General features: G+C 37.8%; 1 protein-coding gene across 1 annotated transcript; it reads right to left on the reverse strand.

Moving 5' to 3' along the window:
- Positions 1–263: 263 nt before the first annotated feature.
- Positions 264–11,592, reverse strand: LOC107044253. The gene is made up of 5 exons (XM_015266059.1): positions 11,524–11,592; positions 2,869–3,647; positions 2,476–2,793; positions 2,088–2,403; positions 264–1,664 (listed from the first exon to the last, which is right to left on the reverse strand). The coding sequence occupies exons 1-5, from the start codon at positions 11,590–11,592 to the stop codon at positions 1,254–1,256; spliced, it is 1,893 nt and encodes a 630-aa protein (XP_015121545.1). The 3' UTR covers positions 264–1,253.
- Positions 11,593–18,311: the final 6,719 nt, after the last annotated feature.

Here is an 18,311-nt window from a genome sequence, read left to right on the forward strand (position 1 = left end):
AAAAAAAAAAAAAATTAAAATTGAATGAAACCTCGAAGTAAGTCATCCGTTCGTTTCCTACAAATCCTCCAAGAATACTGGAGTATCAGAAAAATGGGGGGAAAACGCCGTCGCCTCCTCGAAACCCCCAAACCCACTCGCCAAAAGGATCGGGATTAAATGAAAACTCAAACACTCACATAAATAAAAATTATAATATATTCATATTAATTATCAAAATAATCATAGTAACACGTTCAATCCGTGTTTCTCCTCCGGACCACCTTACTGTACCATTTTTTTGCATTTCGACAGTCGCCTACAGCGCGCTCATCAAATTTTCGTGCACTCAAGACACGTACATTAACCGTATTCCCAGCACGCCGGGAATATGCATCGTCGTAATGACTTAAACCAACAAGTGTTGAAGAGAAGAAGTAGAAATGAAACTGAATGGTGACAGAGAGAAAAAAATAAGTTAAGTTATCATCAATCTCGTCTCGTATTCGCTGCCAAATACCGCGACTCGATTGCATTAGTACCGAGGAATACAGCTGAAGTTGACACTTCAAAATGACCAAAAAAACAGAATTGAAAATGTATTTTGGGTCGTCATCGAGGTAGACCTTCAATTCGTAATCACAAAAAAAATAAATAAATTAAAATTGAATGAAACCTCGAAGTAAGCCAAAGTACCCTAGACCGAGGATGTAGAATGAGGTATGAAGAATCGATAGAATAGTATTCACGTGAGTACATAAATAAGAGACAAAATGATTTAGAGTAATGATAATTTTTGAAGTAAAAATCAGGTGGCAGGGTAGCCCCGTTGGGCATCCTGGTGGAGTTCTGCTGAGCTGCCCTGCTAATTATTTACACTGACTCCACCAGGATAGCGACGCCTGATGCTCATCGACGAGACGCCGGACACAATGACAAAACAGCCGATCAACTAAACCCACTGAATCATGATGATAGTCATGTCAAGTCACGAGTGCTTCGTCGATGAGCAGAGCGCATTCGAAAATGATCTTAATATTTTTGAATATTTCCTTTCGCTTCTCGCTTGAGTTTCTACGAGACTCTTCATCAAATCTCGAGATCTTATTTACATGAAGAATTCTGAAAGGGCAAATTGAATCGCAAGATGGAAATTAAATGATTTCAATGAAGTATGTGTCAATGATCTTGAGAAAGACGCGCAGGACGATTTGTTCTCAGTCGTAAATCGTCCTCCGTCATCTCTCTCTGAGTTTCTCTTCGTTAATCCGACATTATGATGAGCAATTGGCGACTTTGACGAATTCAGTGTTTGGAATGTTGCAGGCGTCTGGGGGATAGATGGCGTGTGCGTAGGGACTGCTGGCGGTGGCATTTTTACGGTCGACCGCTCGCACCCGGACGAAGAGGAAGGCTGCGACGAGGGAGGCGACGATGATGACGAGCAGAAGCATCACTAGTCCACCGACGAAACCTGGCAACGACATGCAGATCGTCTCGGGATCGGTCGAGGAGTTCGAAATCACAACTGTTGTGTCGTTGCTCGTGCTCGCCGCACCCAGCGCGAAGTTGACGTCTCCTGGAGCTACTACCTGAATTATTCGAGACGTGTTCACGTCCGTCATCTCCTGGGCTGCTCGTTTGTACACGTGGGACGACACCACCGTCATCTCGTGGAAAAGACTCTGCGGAGGAGAGTAAAATCGTGAGATTGATGAGATTGTTAGTTCTCAGTTCTAATCTGTCAAGGGCCTTGACTGCAAGAGTCACTGCTGTCTAATGAAACTTAATTAATTGATCATATGATTTCCCAGGATTTCGCACAATCCTTAATACATCCACCGTGTGGTGACGATCTTTTTCCATGAAAAACATTCCCAAAATGTCTAAGATAGAATGGGATCAATAGTGCGTACGATTGGCCAATTCCTTTCGCGTTCTTCTTTGTCTCCAAAATATTAAATTGTTTAACCAACATGAACTTTACCACAATTACCACATGGAATTTGGTCCACAACTTTATGCCTCATCAGTTAAAACAGAAATTAAAATTCTTGTGACTACTTTATCATCGATATCATTGAATCATTAATATTTGGACCACTTACGGGATCGATCTCGATGATGTCCACATGCCTTCGCCTCCTGGCGCCTCTCAACTCAGCTGGCATGCCTTCAACCGACCTCGGTCGTCCCCCAAGTGTCGCCAGATTGCCCTCAAGTTCATCAGGCCCGACTGTTCCCTTCCGCTTGACCGTTTGGTAAGCTCCCGCAGGGTGACCAGGAAGTGGTGGTGGCGGCAGGTGAATGCTGTCCTGAGGACTTTGGGGAGAGCTGCTGGCTGGGGAGTCCCCTGTGGTTGAGCTCGGCGACGACGAGGACGTTTGAGCTTGCGGTGCTGGCACTATGTCGGGATTTGGTTCGCTGCAAGGACGACAAGCATGATTAATCGGTCGATTGAATTCAAGTTTCTACGGAATTGGTGCTGGAGCTCACCTGTATGCACCAGCGGGTCCGCTGGGATGACGGGGGTCAGGGTATGCAGGTGGGACTCCATATTCAGGCACTGGCGGCGCACCGTACTCCGAGCCAAGACTCTGATGCACTGGAGATCCGTACTCCGACGAGATTCCTGCAGCTCCACCCGCGTACTCGAGCCCTGGATGTCCACACTTTGGTTCAGGACAGTTGTACCTGCAGACCTGGATGACACACTGGAAGTGAACGTTCATACTGTCTGGAAATTTGAACGCCTGGAAGTATGCGAAGCTGACGACCGACGCGCTTGGGCCGAAATTCTTGATCTTCTGGAATCTGAAAGTTGGGGAAATGATCAGGAATGACTCAGCTGAGACACAAATCGTAGGGGAATCTGTGGTGGGCACATACCTCGACATGATCTTGGGCCTGACGACACAGCCGTACTGATCGACGAGCTGAATGGGCGCCCTCTTGCCATCATGAGCGACGCAATTCCTCACCAACATGTCGAATTTGTTCTCGTCGTCTTTGATAGCCAGGACCATGGTCATTGTCTGACCGATCTTGACGATGCCGGAGACCTCGGAGGCCCAAGGACCCTTTCCAACTTGAATCTGCATCCAGCACTGGAGATTGTCGCCTAGGAAGTTCGCTGTGACGGCGTGAAGCATGTCAACTTGGAATGGCCTGAACGTCACAGCCTTCTCGTAGAAGTCGTACCAAGTGCAGCGGAGTTTCCTGGCCTGATCCCAGACTTCCTGGACGTAGGGATCATACTGAATGATGATCGTGTTCTCGACGTAGCTTCCTGACGGCGTCGGTGCGCCGTACGCTGCGACATTGTGATTGGCTGAGCTGCTCATACCGCAGGAGTTCAGGAAGATCTCGAAGGTTGCACTCAAGTGTCCAGTTCCGGGCTTCAGGTGGACGCAGTGGGGATCCGAGTAGAAGCCCTTGCTGAAGATCATACCGTAGAAGGGACGGTCGAACTCAATGTTCACTCGCATGTGAGTCTTCTCACATTGGACTTGGAGGTGCTTGATTTGGGGGGTGTCGGGGGAGGCCAGGGGCCAATTCTCCTCGGCCCCGTGACCGGGGGGACCGTATTGAGCCGGGGGGCCGTACACTGATCTGTGCTCAAGTGGCAGGGCGCTACTGTCCACCAATGGCGCCTCGCATTTTACACTCTGGAAGGAGGAAACAGCTTGAGTACAAGTTACGATCTTATTCATTTCCATGGATGACAATGGTAGGATACACAAAGGGATGTTGGAAGAGTTTAAACGATATTATTTTGCTCGCAAATCGCGACGTTTCGCTGACAGTTGCGGCTTCCATGGGCTCTTGACAAATCTAGTACATTATCATTGACTAAAATTCGAAAAACCCCAACAACAACATGAGGTTCCATGACTAATCAACAAAATAAAATTCAATACAGTGATACTTCATCGGTATATATTTTACCTATGATAAAATGTAAAAACAATATATAACCTTTCGATTCCTTCTCCGCATCCTATTAGAACTTTCATTATTTCCAAAAATTAATCACTCTTAAAAACAATATGAACAAGTAATAAATATTAGTCATCTGTGATGATGACAGCTTAACTTCAGACTCCTACATTCCATGGGATTCCCTAACCCTAGTTTTATTAAAAAAAGAAGACGCGAGACATCAGCAGGGGTCAAATGTGGCTCATGCATGATGATTCAGAAGCATGCCGAGAATGCCAAAGGAACATTTCACTTTATTCTTGTGAAATGCTGGAAACAATGTAGACACCCGTCAAATTTCGTAATCCTTGGGACAGTTTATAACGGAAAGATGGGCCCATATGCCCACGCAAACCGCTGGGGCCCAACTAGGTGAATTTTTTCCAGTTTTATCTAACTCGTGAGACACACCCAGAATAAGAAATGAAGGCCAGTTATTTTCGGCCAGACAATATCCGGAATTCCGACCACGATTGAGACATCGATATGTGGGGAATTGTGTCAATAGTACCGATCGAAGGGGACATTAACATTCTGTTGCGGGATTAATGCAGCATCTTTCAATCAATCTGGAATAGTCCGTCGGTGGAGGGAAAATCGTTATTTCTCAATTTTTCCTTTTCGTCTCGGGCTTTTTACCTTGACAAGATTGACCAGCGTATACACTCGCGAGAGAAGTTTGTCTCAGTCGCCCTCGGCTAACCGTGGGCATTCTGGGTTACTCTCTACGGGACGACAGGTCGTGGCAGCTGTTTATTGAGATTCAGAACGGAGTCCTCCTTTTGCTTGGTGGAATGTTGGAAAATTGGTGGATAGGAATCGATCGGTTTGAAGGGACGCGAGTCGTAGGCGATAACGCGAAGATTTTTATAAGATGAACATGAATTGCGGAGATTGTTAAGTCACAATAACAAATTGGTGAAATAAGTCACTAAAAAGGGGATATCAAAGAGTTGACAGTTTTATTTAAAATTTTGAATTCAACAAAATTTTGGATTTCAGATGCGCCTAGCGTTTAAAAGGTAAAGATCCACTAAACAAAAATATTTCCTGATAACGCGCACGAAAAAATTTGATGGAAAAACCTAGCGAATTCGCTAGACAATTCTATTCAAGTGTTCAATAGAAAATATTCTGTAGAAAAAGTCGATAGGATTAGATTGAAATATTTTCTGTAAAATTTCCTCAGCTCCAATTTTCTAATTTTTTTTACTCTATTTTTTATCTTTTTGTAAAGAAAATAAAACGAAAAAACTGAGAAATTTGAGAATATCTCAGTAGAATAAGTTACAGAGAAAAATTGAAGTCTATTGACTTTTTCTATAGATTATTTTCTATTGAATATTTAATAGAATTGTCTAGAGAATTCCCTAGATTTTGTTATGAAATTCTTTCACACGTGAAAAGGGAGATCTCGACTGTAGCTCATTTAATTTTTAATTGAATTTGCTATCTGAAATTTTCGTTTTATTGCAACGAGACGATATATTTTGACGACGATAAATTGAGTATTGTTATCGTCTAATGGTTTTTATTATGACCTTGCCTCTTCTACCGGAATTTCTAGGACTGTTTCGATTGTTTCAGTCTTTGTTTCCTGCTCCTCTCCAAAGGAATGATGTAGGAACAAAAGACTGAGACGAATTTCCTGCATGCATTGACAGCAGATAATTATCATCGAATGACTTTCACTATCTAATTAGAACGAGTTGAAAAAACTCCTGAACAATGGGATTTTTTTCGTCCTCTTTCTCCCTTATCAGAGAATTTGGAAAATTGAAAGGGAAAGGGAGGATCGCGTGGAGCGCGAGAGAGCAGAGCGATTGAGATAAGAAAACAATGAGAAGTTCGGTAAGGACAGTTGATCGTAGTCGAGGCGTTTCACGTTTAGAAAGCGAAATTCTCGAGTATCCGGCCTTTCCCGAGATAATGCAATCATAAAACGAAAGAACGCTGGGTTTTATTTGCGAGTGATGCATCGCGAATCGGGAGTCTTGGAACTGCTGTACGTAAATTTGTCTTCTCGAACGAGGTCATTTGTTATCGTAAATGCTAATATGAATTCTCACTGGCGGCAATTGTGTTTGTCGAGATTATAAAAGCTGCCGAGTATGAAGACATAAGTTGTGGAGGGATAAAATTTCATGCGGTAATTAAAGGGGAATAAAATTTTCTTTACTGACATTGTTGTGTTTTTACAACATTCGCAGCGGAATTTCATGAATAATTCAGCGCTAAAGGGGCGATTTTACATGAATTTATTCGAATCCAATAAAGTATTAACGCGAGATGTCTTATTTATCGAGGCGGAAGAAATGGCCAATTTTTTTAACGCGAAATGTGGGAAATTCCGACTCTCGCGGTTGAATTTCTAAAATTTGATCAGTCACTTCAGGAAAAATAATGTGGATAGAGTAAAAACGGAAAAGAGGAAGAAAAACGTGAGAATGGGGCTGATCCGGGCATTGTGATTAGGAGAGCCCGTGCAAATTGAATTTTAATTGAAAAGCGTACGAGTGTGCTCCCAATGAGATACGGGAGAAGTGTATCTCTGGTATTGGGACAAGAACAGCTAGACGAGCCACATATTAGGAAAAAGAGTGCGCGCCGCTTCTCAACGCACATTTGTCGTCTTTTGATCCGAGTGATATTACGGGACAGACGCTTCCGGTTCATTGACATGCGTTTCACATTTTTTTATTCTTTGGTTTTGTGTGTAACAATGAGGATGGCGTGGCGATTTCAGCATTGTCGAAATTTTTTATACAATTTCTTTATTCATTAACATTATTGAAGAATTAATGAAGATCATTGAGTAATTTTTTTGGTTCTGCAGTAAATTAAATGGGTTATTGTTTATAAATTATTTATGGAAAGAGAAAAATCTTTAAAAATTGGGAATTTTATCCTTGAAATTTACTAAGAATAGAATTGTTTAATTGTAAATGATAAATTGTAGAAATTTTTGTCACAAAATGTATTTTTTGTTTATCAAGAGCATCAAATACTTACTGAGAATCATCAATTAATTTTTTAGTTCTACAAAGAAAATCTGTGTGCAAACTTTAAAAAAATCATGAATAGCAAGTATTATTAAAATTATTGAAATCTGATTTTTTTTAAATTAAACATTATCTATAAATTATTTATTTAAAAAATGACAATCCCAAACAGTTATCAATTTTGACATAAAAAAATTCTAAAAATCCAGTGGTTTAACCACAAATGTTCAAAAGAATTAACAAAAAAAATTCTAAAAAATTGGAAATTATTAAATTTGTTTTTAATTAAAAAATTTTGTTTTGTTTTTTTGGCTCGAAAAGCAGCACCAAAACCGTTTAAACCGCAAATCGCATAATTTCCCAATCCCATAAAGCGTTCTCTTTGCAGCCTCGAACACTCCTAATGCCAGTATTCGCGTCCGATATTGAAATATCGAATTAATAGAAGTAAAATATAGGATTGACGGGCGTGTCGGAGCCGTTGAAAAGCCCCCAGTAAACGAGCCGCCTGTGGTTGCAACCGCAAGATTGTGGATATTAGGGGCGCCATCGCTAATAGCAAGAAAGTGACTAAGCTCCAACTATTAATTTAACGAGCCTCATTCAATCCTCCTCCTCGAAAAATTATTAATCCCTCTTTACCAAATATCTTGCGACGCACATGCCCCCCAGACTCCACCGAAAACATATTAAAATTCCCCAACTGAGATTAATTCCACCATTAGGACCCGGTGACCCCACGAATTAGTCTTTGTTTGCGGTTGTGGTGTGACTTTGATGAACTGTAGAGAAGCCGCCGACCAATTTTTCCCCAAAGATGGGAAGGAAAGTTGGAGCGCATTAGGATCAGTCATCCACCTGTCGACATTTCCAACTCCATCATTCCTCACCGCACGCCCTCGCATCTATTATATAGCCTTCAGAATCCCCCCTTTGTTGTGCGAGAAAAGCCGCGCGGAAAATCATCTCCGAGGAATAGAGGAATCGTTTTTTCTCAAAATTCATTCATTTGGATTTTTATAATTGGCATTTTAAGGGGAGGATTAATGATCACTGTTGGAAATTTTAGCCTTGAAATTTTCAACAATTCGAAGGTCAGAATTTATACAGCTGTTACTGAAATCTCAAAACACCCCTGATGATCTACTAGAAAAAAATGATGTGCAGTTGACGGAAATGAAAAATATATTTTTTCGTCTGACAGCAGTCTCAAAATATTTTAATTGTGAGAATAAATAAATGAGTTGTTTTGGTCCCAAAAAATCTCAGAAATTCTTTTTTCTCTGGAAAATCCATTCATTTGTGTTTTCATAATTGGAATTTCGAGGAAAGGATTATTAATTTATTATTAAAAATGTATTATTAATTAAATGAAACGAAAGACACATTTTATCGTTTGCGAGCAATCTCAAACTATTTTACTTGCGACAATAAAAAAATAACCCGTTCAGCTCCCGAAAGTTTTCAGAAATAAATTTCGTTGGATGAAACTGGAGACCTACTGAACTAAATTAAGTTGTCACCTTCCAAATTTCGAATAAATTCCTCTATCTCCTTAACGACCCTACTTACAATATCAAATCGACTGTTAATGATCGATAAAATTTAGAAACCCGGGATTATCCGCGTAATTAATGGAATTTATTCATTAACTTTCGTTCATCGTCGATGAAATATTCATGAATGCCAGACGAACTTGAGAATTGGGAGAAAACTTTGTCTTTATTGTCTTTTAACCGTTTAATATTATTATAAGTACTTGAATCACACCGAATAATTCGTACTATTTCGTCCAAAAATGAGAAATAAAAAGTACACGTTAAATTTCCGTTTGAATTCTCATTTTGTCCCAAAGACTTTATCGCCAGAAAAATCGTGAATGTCTCCTCGTAAATGTTTGTAAATAAACGATCTGCACCCGAGCAGTCCCTACCCCACAGTGCATAAAAACAAAAAATATAAAAAACCGGGAACACACGCTGGTCCGATACGGGGCCAACCCGAGAGACATTTACCAGGAAAGAAAGCTGGAACTTGAAAGAAAGAAGTTGATCCCAATGTCGGTGTAACGATTCAAAGGCGTGTCCGTGTTGCCGATATTCCCAACAGTTAACGCAGTTCACTCCAGTGACACTTTATATCGATCCAATACTCCATATCCACGAATGGTACATACGAGCCAATCGTGGCTGTACATGTTGGGTGTAATACGGCAGCTGTATCTGGCCAACTCTCTCAAACGCACGAGGAGGGCAACGCGCGTCCGGCGCAGTGACCTACTATCATCGGTTCGGCGGCTACCCACCAGTCTTTCCTTCTTTCTACCTGCCAGACGCACGTCGCATATCATATTTTTTTTTCTTCAACTTCTCTCAATTAACAAATTTTTCATCGCGTCGGCTCAATTGTTTGCGAGATTGGGAAAGGGGAGGGGGGATTTTTCGTGGAATAAGAGAATGGAGTTTTGCATTTTGTGTCTGCTTTCACTGAATATTTGTAAACGAAGTTAATTCCTTGCAATTTTGACTTTTTTACCTATTGAGTATTGACGTTATTTAAATTACAATCCAATAATTTTTCAATTGAAAAGAATCAGAGAATTATTTTTTTATATCTTTGACTATCCATAATGACCCATTTTGCCCCATATTAATTAAGTGCTTGGGCAATCATAATTGTTCAATAGATCGAATAAATTATTGACGAATTTTTTTACATTTTTCTGTCAATCTTCATATTGAGATAATTTGTTTTTTATAATCAATTTTTTAAATCGAATTTTAAAATAACAAAATGTAATTCTTTATCTTCAGTATTTAGAGAACAATTTTTCTCTTTTATCTCATCCCAAAGCTCTAAAAAATGAATTGAAATTTTTTTGTTTTAATCACAAATTATTCAAGATTTAAATGTTATGATTTTCCAATAGTATCGACAATGGTTATATCCTTCAATATCCATCGCTCAATTTTATTTTGCGATTGAATAAAACACCAGTGAAATGACAATTTCAAACTTAAAAAATCAAATTTTGTTTGTAATTTGCGATTTGGATTAAAATGAGACCATTTTAAAACTGTCAAAAATCCTCCAAAACTACGCAAAATTATGTCAATTTCACTCAGCCAATGTCAACCAACACCAAATTAAAACCGAACCATTTACCCCCCTCGACATTCACCAATAATTTTCATCAATTTCTCGAAACGCGACGACCTCCCGAAATTTTCTCGCGCTTCCCACCGATAATTTTTACTTTTAATGCATTATAACAATACTTATTTACAGTTTATCCCCAACTAAAAAAATCACGCTCCGTAAATCTCTCCGACTGACCGATCGCTGAATTAGAGCCCCTAATGAATAACGGAGATTCATTAGAGATTCATTTAAAAAACCTGCCTGCCCGTAACACCTCGAGCCAGTCATTAATGAGCTCCTTAACAACACGTAGCGTCATTAACCACTCTCGAACCCCAACCGCAAACGTTTCGCGATTTGTCGGAAAATCGCCATATTTTTTTCAGCGCACGTGCACCTGTTGTCTCGATCCCCGGATAATCGAGGACACGGGGTGCATTCGGCGGATGCGGAACCCCCATAATCGCGTTTCCGGTCACTCCAATCATGAGAACAAAACCGTGAAATTAATCGCGATTTTCGCGAAATTCACTAAAAAAATATTTTACTCACACACGCGAACATGAACGGCAATAAAAAAATGTAAATAGTTCTCCGTAAACTCATCCGCGTTCTCCAAACGAAACCGTGAAATAAAAAAAAAGCGAATTTTTCGCGATTTTTCTGCGAAATTGACAAAAAAAATATTTTACTCACACACGCCAACATGAACGACAATAGAAAAATGTAAATAGTTCTCCGTAAACTCGTCCGCGTTCTCCAAACGAAATCGCGAAATAAAAAAAACGCGAATTTTTCGCGATTTTTCTGCGAAATTCACAACAAAAATATTTTACTCACACACGCCAATATGAACGGTAATAGAGAAATGTAAATAGTTCTCCGTAAACTCATCCGCGTTCTCCAAACGAAACCGCAAAATAAAAAAATGCGAATTTTTCGCGATTTTTCTGCGAAATTCACAAAAAAAAATATTTTACTCACACACGCCAACATGAACGGCAATAGAAAAAGGTAAATAGTTCTCCGTAAACTCGTCCGCGTTCTCCAAACGAAACCGTGAAATAAAAAAAACGCGAATTTTTCGCGATTTTTCTGCGAAATTGACAAAAAAAAATATTTTACTCACACACGCCAACATGAACGACAATAGAAAAATGTAAACAGTTCTCCGTAAACTCGTCCGCGTTCTCCAAACGAAACCGCGAAATAAAAAAAATGCGAATTTTTCGCGATTTTTCCGCGAAAATCACTAAAAAAATTGTTTACTCGCACATGCCAGCAAGAACGGCGATAGAAAATTGAAAATGGCTTTTCGCAAACTCTCGCGTGTTTTCTGAACGAAACCGTGAATTTAAAAAAAAAACACGAAGATTTTCGCATCTTTTCCACGAAATCCACTAAAAAAATATTTACTCACACATGCCAGCAAGAACGGCACTAGAAAACTGAAAATGGCTCTCCGTAAACTCCTCCGCGTTCTTTCCATCGTGGTTGAGTGTGTGTATTCTGCAATAAAAAAACGTCAAAATTACCTCAAGAATAGCGAATAAAAAACCATTAAACCAATTCCCTCAAGACGAGTTGATTTTTTCCACCAGTTAATCACTCGTTCCGCGACATTGAGACAACAAATTAAATTGAACTCCAACAGGCCATTGACAACAAAAGAAATATTCCGTTTCAATTCATTGGCATCGCGTACTTTCATTCATCTCCAACGAGCGTGACAATTCCCAAAGACTACAAAAAGCCATAATTTCACCGGCAAAAAATTTTAATCACTTCACTCTATCCAAAATAAAGAAAAAGAGAACAAAAGATACCTCACTTGAGCACTCGTAGGTTCTCACAAAACGGTTTAGAAAAAAAAATCACAATTCCTCGACCCGGATATCCGGGTGTGCGTCTCTATTTTTTATCAATTTCTCCGGAACTGTTTGCGTTTTTCTTCTCTTTCGATTCCAACTGTCGACACTTTTTTGGCGAAAAAAAAATGTTTGGGCCTCTCGCGGGCCCAAATCGTTACCCGCGACGTGTGTAGTAGGGGGTGCGTGACTTCCGTGGCCCGGAGTGGCTGTCCTGGCCGGCGGGGACTGACTGAACGTGCGAGTGGGCCTCGTTGCGGCTCCGAGCCGCGTCCCAGTGACCTACTGACGCCACTTGGATTTGCCCCGTTCCGAACCACTGTACGTCTGTGCTTCTTATGTGTTGTCAGAGGTGGGGTTAAATCCCCCCAGAAACCATTAACAAATGTATGTGTGTGGGCCCTAGAACTCTCCCCCCTCGCGCTTCTCTTAATGAATTAAAAAAAAATCTTCGTCTTTTTTTGTAACCAATTCTCTTCTTCTTGCGCACAGGTGAAAGACATCTCCCCGTTCGCTCGAATTTCTGGGGGGGGAGGGGATGTCAATGAATGGGGGAGGGGCGGGGGCGATGAGATCGGGATCGATTTCACAAAATCAAAAATTTTTTAATGATTTTTTAAAATGATGAATGATTAAAAAGTCGGAAGATAGTGTTTTTGTAGATTTTGAAACTTTTTTTCAGTTCTAACATTCATGGGGAACCAATGATGCGATTTGGATGAATCTGCGCTCATTTTGAAGTTCTCAAAAAAATCTTGAAAATGACGCGGAATTTTTTGAATTTCACTCAGCTGATCTCGATTTATCGTAAATTAAAAATAGAGCATCGCACATGAGACAATTTTATTTTTCGCCTGTACTTCTTACGTACTGTCAGAGGTGGCGTGAAATTTCCCCAGAAATTATTAACAAATGTATGTGTGCGGGCCCTAGAACTCTCCCCCCTCGCGCTTCTCTTAATGAATTTTAAAAAAATCTTCGTCTTTTTTTGTAACCAATTCTCTTCTTCTTGCGCACAGGTGAAAGACATCTCCCCGTTCGCTCGAATTTCTGGGGGGGAGGGGATGTCAATGAATGGGGGAGGGGCGGGGGCGATGACATCGAGATCGATTTCACAAAATCAAAAAATTTTAAATGATTTTTTAAAATGATGAATGATTAAAAAGTCGGAAGATAGTGTTTTTGTAGATTTTGAAACTTTTTTTCAGTTCTAACATTCATGGGGAACCAATGATGCGATTTGGATGAATCTGCGCTCATTTTGAAGTTCTCAAAAAAATCTTGAAAATGACGCGGAATTTTTTGAATTTCACTCAGCTGATCTCGATTTATCGTAAATTAAAAATAGAGCATCGCACATGAGACAATTTTATTTTTCGCCTGTACTTCTTACGTACTGTCAGAGGTGGCGTGAAATTTCCCCAGAAATTATTAACAAATGTATGTGTGCGGGCCCTAGAACTCTCCCCCCTCGCGCTTCTCTTAATGAATTTTAAAAAAATCTTCGTCTTTTTTTGTAACCAATTCTCTTCTTCTTGCGCACAGGTGAAAGACATCTCCCCGTTCGCTCGAATTTCTGGGGGGGAGGGGATGTCAATGAATGGAGGAGGGGCGGGGGCGATGACATCGGGAGCCATTTCACAAAAAAAAAATATTGAATCAATTGTTCAATAAACAATTAAAAAATTGAAGAATAGTTTTTTTCTGTTTTTATATTTTGGAACTTTTTTCTGAATCCGGGCTCATTTTGAAATGTATTTCTTCATTTTGAAAAACATTTAGTTTGTGAACATTTAAAAAATGTAAAAAAAATCGAAAGATTTCAAGAAAATTCGTAAAATCATATTTTTGAAAGTCAGAATAATTCCCGTTATTTATTCATAAAAAGCAATGCAAAACGAAATAATTTCGTTCAAAATGTGTTCAATCAAAGCATCTGATGATTGAAAACGTGCAAATCCCATAACTTCCCCCGCAAAAAAATCAATTTCGTTAAAACAAAACGAAAAAAAAATGAACGAAGAGCAGAATAAAGAGTCGTCAAATTTCGATAATGACTATGATTGGAACTCGTGTATCGAGTGGTCCCAAACCGGTGACAGAGTGACCTACATATTGGTGTAGGCATTCCGCCCGCATGTACATGCCGAGGCGACTTCAGACGGCACTCCTGACCGAATGCGGAAGTCGCGAAGGAGGGGACTGCAGATAATCCGTGAAAGCGCGAGTGAGTTTCTTCCCTCCCATTAATCCCCACATTTTATTTTTATCGTTCTCGATAAGAAGTGTGAGAAAGACCACGAGAAACCCCACTATCTCGCCGATACCCTTTTTTTAATGGGAAGAAATAAAATTTCTACTAGTACAAGCCATTGTCGCGGCATTTAGTGATGTTAAGGATACCCATATTGAGCCCCATTTGACCCAAAGTTTCTGGACATTTTACAATGATTTTATTATTTAAAATTTGCAGATCTGAAAAAATTGGGAAGTTCACTTTTGGGGGAGGATTGATGAAATAATTAAAAAATTGCAAAAAATAAGGTTTCAGAAGGTTTAAACCATTTCAATTATTCATTTATAAACAGTGAATGTTTAAAAAAATATTAATTCTGTGCAAAATGGAATTTGAATGACGCGGAATATTCACGATTTATTTCAAAATTTTCTCACGCAATTCAATTGACAAATTTGATAATTGAAAATGGTTGAGTCTATGGCTGAAAGGCTTTTTTAATTAGTAGTCGAACATCAGAGCTTTCCAATCGAGCCTCATTTGATCGTAAGTTCCTGGACATTTTATTTAATGATTTTATTATTTAAAATTTGCAGGTCTGAAAAAATTGGGAAGTTCACTTATGGGGGAAGACTGATGAAATAATTAAAAAATTGCAAAAAATAAGGTTTCCCAAAGTTTAAATAATTTCAATTATTCATTTATAGACAATTAATGTTTAAAAAAATATTAATTCTGTGCAAAATGGAATTTGAATAACGCGGAATATTCATGATTTGTTTCAAAATTTTCAATCGAGCCCCATTTGACCCCAAGTTTCCGGATATTTTACAATGATTTTATTATTTAAACTTTGCAGGTCTCAATTTAAATCTCGATATTGAACCGTTAGAAAACATTTGAACAATCCGAAAAAAAAATTAGAAAGTTCAGTTTTGGAGATAGATTGATGAAACAATTAAAATAATTTATAAACAATGAATTTTCGGTACACAGACCACAATATAATGATCTGCAGTAGTAGGAGAAAGTGCAGTACGAGTACAAGCGGTTGGAAAAATAATTCAGTTGAGAAGGGATGAAGTTGACTGATTAGGGTTTTAACGAAATTATCGAAAACCCGCAATCTTTTATTTTCCGTTCTTTGAGAAGAAACCCCGGGCTAATTTCCGAGGCATCCCTCCCCCCAGAGGATTCACCTGGACAATTTATCCCGAGGACGTCCATCAGCCGTAATTTTTCCCCCATCAAGGATGGAAGAAATGCCCGGGCTCCTTTTTTCTGGGTTTTAGAAACCCAAATGCCAAACCTTAACGAAAATGCTGGAGACCAAGACGAATTAACTCGAGAGTATTTTCCGACTAGTCACGGTGAAGTCTCCACTTTGATATTTCTACGAGATTTATATTACCCGGAGATGGTTACGATCAATCACCCTCACAGTGGTGGGACTAAAAAATTGGGGAAACGGTTGATGACGATGTTTTCGTGTGTGTGAGGACGACTCTCGTCGACAGGGTGCACCCGGGGGGCTGCTAACAATCACAAATTCGATCGTGAATTTTTTTCGGTGATCGAAAATCGTTTTTTCGGTGTTTCAATGGATCTATCAATTTTTTAAATGATTTATTGATGAACATTTTGCAATCATTTGTTTATTAGAAGATGATTTTTTATAGAAAATAATTCATAAACAATCGATTGACTACCCATGATTTTTTTAGAATTTTTCAACAACTTTTTTTATTAACAAATTTGATGATTAAAAATCGCTCAGTCACGTAATTTAATTGTGAATTTTTTTTGGTGACGGAGATCGTTTTTTCGATGTTCTGATGGATCTATCAATTTTTTAAATAATTTATTGACGATGATTTAGCAATGATTTTTTTTTTCGAATACAATTTTCATATAAAATAATTCATAAACAATTAATTGAGCATCCAACAATTTTCTCGATTAAAAAAAAATCATTTTTATTAACAAATTTGATGATTAAAAATCGCTCAGTCACGTAATTTAATTGTGAATTTTTTTTGGTGACGGAGATCGTTTTTTCGATGTTCTGATGGATCTATCAATTTTTTAAATAATTTATTGACGATGATTTAGCAATGATTTTTTTTTTCGAATACAATTTTCATATAAAATAATTCATAAACAATTAATTGAGCATCCAACAATTTTCTCGATTAAAAAAAAATCATTTTTATTAACAAATTTGATGATTAAAAATCGCTCAGTCACGTAATTTAATTGTGAATTTTTTTTGGTGACGGAGATCGTTTTTTCGATGTTCTGATGGATCTATCAATTTTTTAAATAATTTATTGACGATGATTTAGCAATGATTTTTTTTTTCGAATACAATTTTCATATAAAATAATTCATAAACAATTAATTGAGCATCCAACAATTTTCTCGATTAAAAAAAAATCATTTTTATTAACAAATTTGATGATTAAAAATCGCTCAGTCACGTAATTTTATTGTGAATTTTTTTTGGTGATGGAGATCGTTTTTTCGATGTTCTGATGGATCTATCAATTTTTTAAATAATTTATTGACGATGATTTAGCAATGATTTTTTTTTTCAAGTACCATTTTTTATATAAAATAATTCATAAACAATCAATTGACTACCCATCAATTTTGTCATTTTTTTCAACTTTTTTTATTAACAAATTTGATGAATAAAAATCTCTCAATCACGTAATTTAATTGTGATTTTTTTTTTGTGATCGGAGATCGTTTTTTCAATCTTTTGATGGATCTATCAATTTTTAAAATAATTTAGTAATGAAGATCTTGAAATTAGTTTTTTTAGAATACGATTTTTCATGTAAATTAATTCATAAACAAGCAATTTATTAACAAATATTGTTCAACTATTTCTACTTCGAAAGACTCCATTCTCTCCTAAATAGAAAAATTTCAACCCTTCGCCGGTAAAATGCTTCCATTTGAAGATGTCGAGTCCGATAAAACGAGAATTTTCCGGAACGAAACGAATTGAATTAGTTGAATGCATTCATATGATTCTCACGTTCTTAATCAATGCAATTTGCGTACTGGAACTCCGCCAATTAATTAATTACCCAGCTCATTAATACCCCCGATACCCGATCGATAATTAAACCAAAATCACCGGTTGTTTTGGTATTCAATCGCCGAGGAAATGGTGATTTTTTATTCGAAAAGGTGAGGGAGATGGGGTCGCCGGCACTCGGGTGAAAGCGGCCCAAAAAAATCACTCGAGGCTAAAACCAAGTCCAAGGCCTTCTCCAGTGTAGATCACTCTCTTGTAAACTCATATTCTAGAAATTCCCGAGACCCAAATCCATTGGATTTTTGGTCATCTCGAGCGTGACGCCAACACTTGTCTAAATTTATTTCCAACTACAATTTCTTTCTCTTCTGATTCGGCCTGATGTGCAATTGAGAGAGGAGAAATGCGTGAAACTATTTGTTGAATCAAGAACACGTTGATTCATGGTGATAACTAGGCTTATCAATGGAATCAATTTAATGAAGAAGTGCCTGAACGTAACAGAATGGAACAGAGTAGAGTAAATTTTTTCACATTTTTATGCATTTTAATTATTTGAGAATTAGAAAATTTAGCAAAATAATCTGTTTTGTCTTGACGCAAAGAAAAAAAAAGTTGTGTAGTTTTCAAAGAGAAGTCTTTAAAATTGAGGAGAAAAAATTATTAATTTCAAGCGAAAATATTTGTTCAATAATAATTGACGATTTTGTGAATTAAGAACATTCAATAAGTTTAAATTATTTATTTCATATGATTGTAACATTTTTATTCAAATAAATACATGACTTTATGAATTTTTAACGGTGATATTGTTGAAATAGATAAAAAATGAAAAAAATGGCAAAAAGAGTTTTAATTGATTTTAAGATTTAATAAACTTGATTAATTAACTGAAAAAAAATATAATTAAAATATTTTTGTAATAATAATTGACGAATTCTTGTACTGAGAAAATTCATTAATTATTTACTTCATATGATTGAAACAAATTTATAAATTTATAAATTTTCAACGGAAATATTGTCAAAATAAATGAAAAATGTAAAAAAACAGTT

Source organism: Diachasma alloeum, unplaced genomic scaffold, assembly GCF_001412515.2.
Source record: "Diachasma alloeum isolate Michigan unplaced genomic scaffold, Dall2.0 Dall_scaffold_00180, whole genome shotgun sequence".
Lineage (NCBI taxonomy): Eukaryota > Metazoa > Arthropoda > Insecta > Hymenoptera > Braconidae > Diachasma > Diachasma alloeum.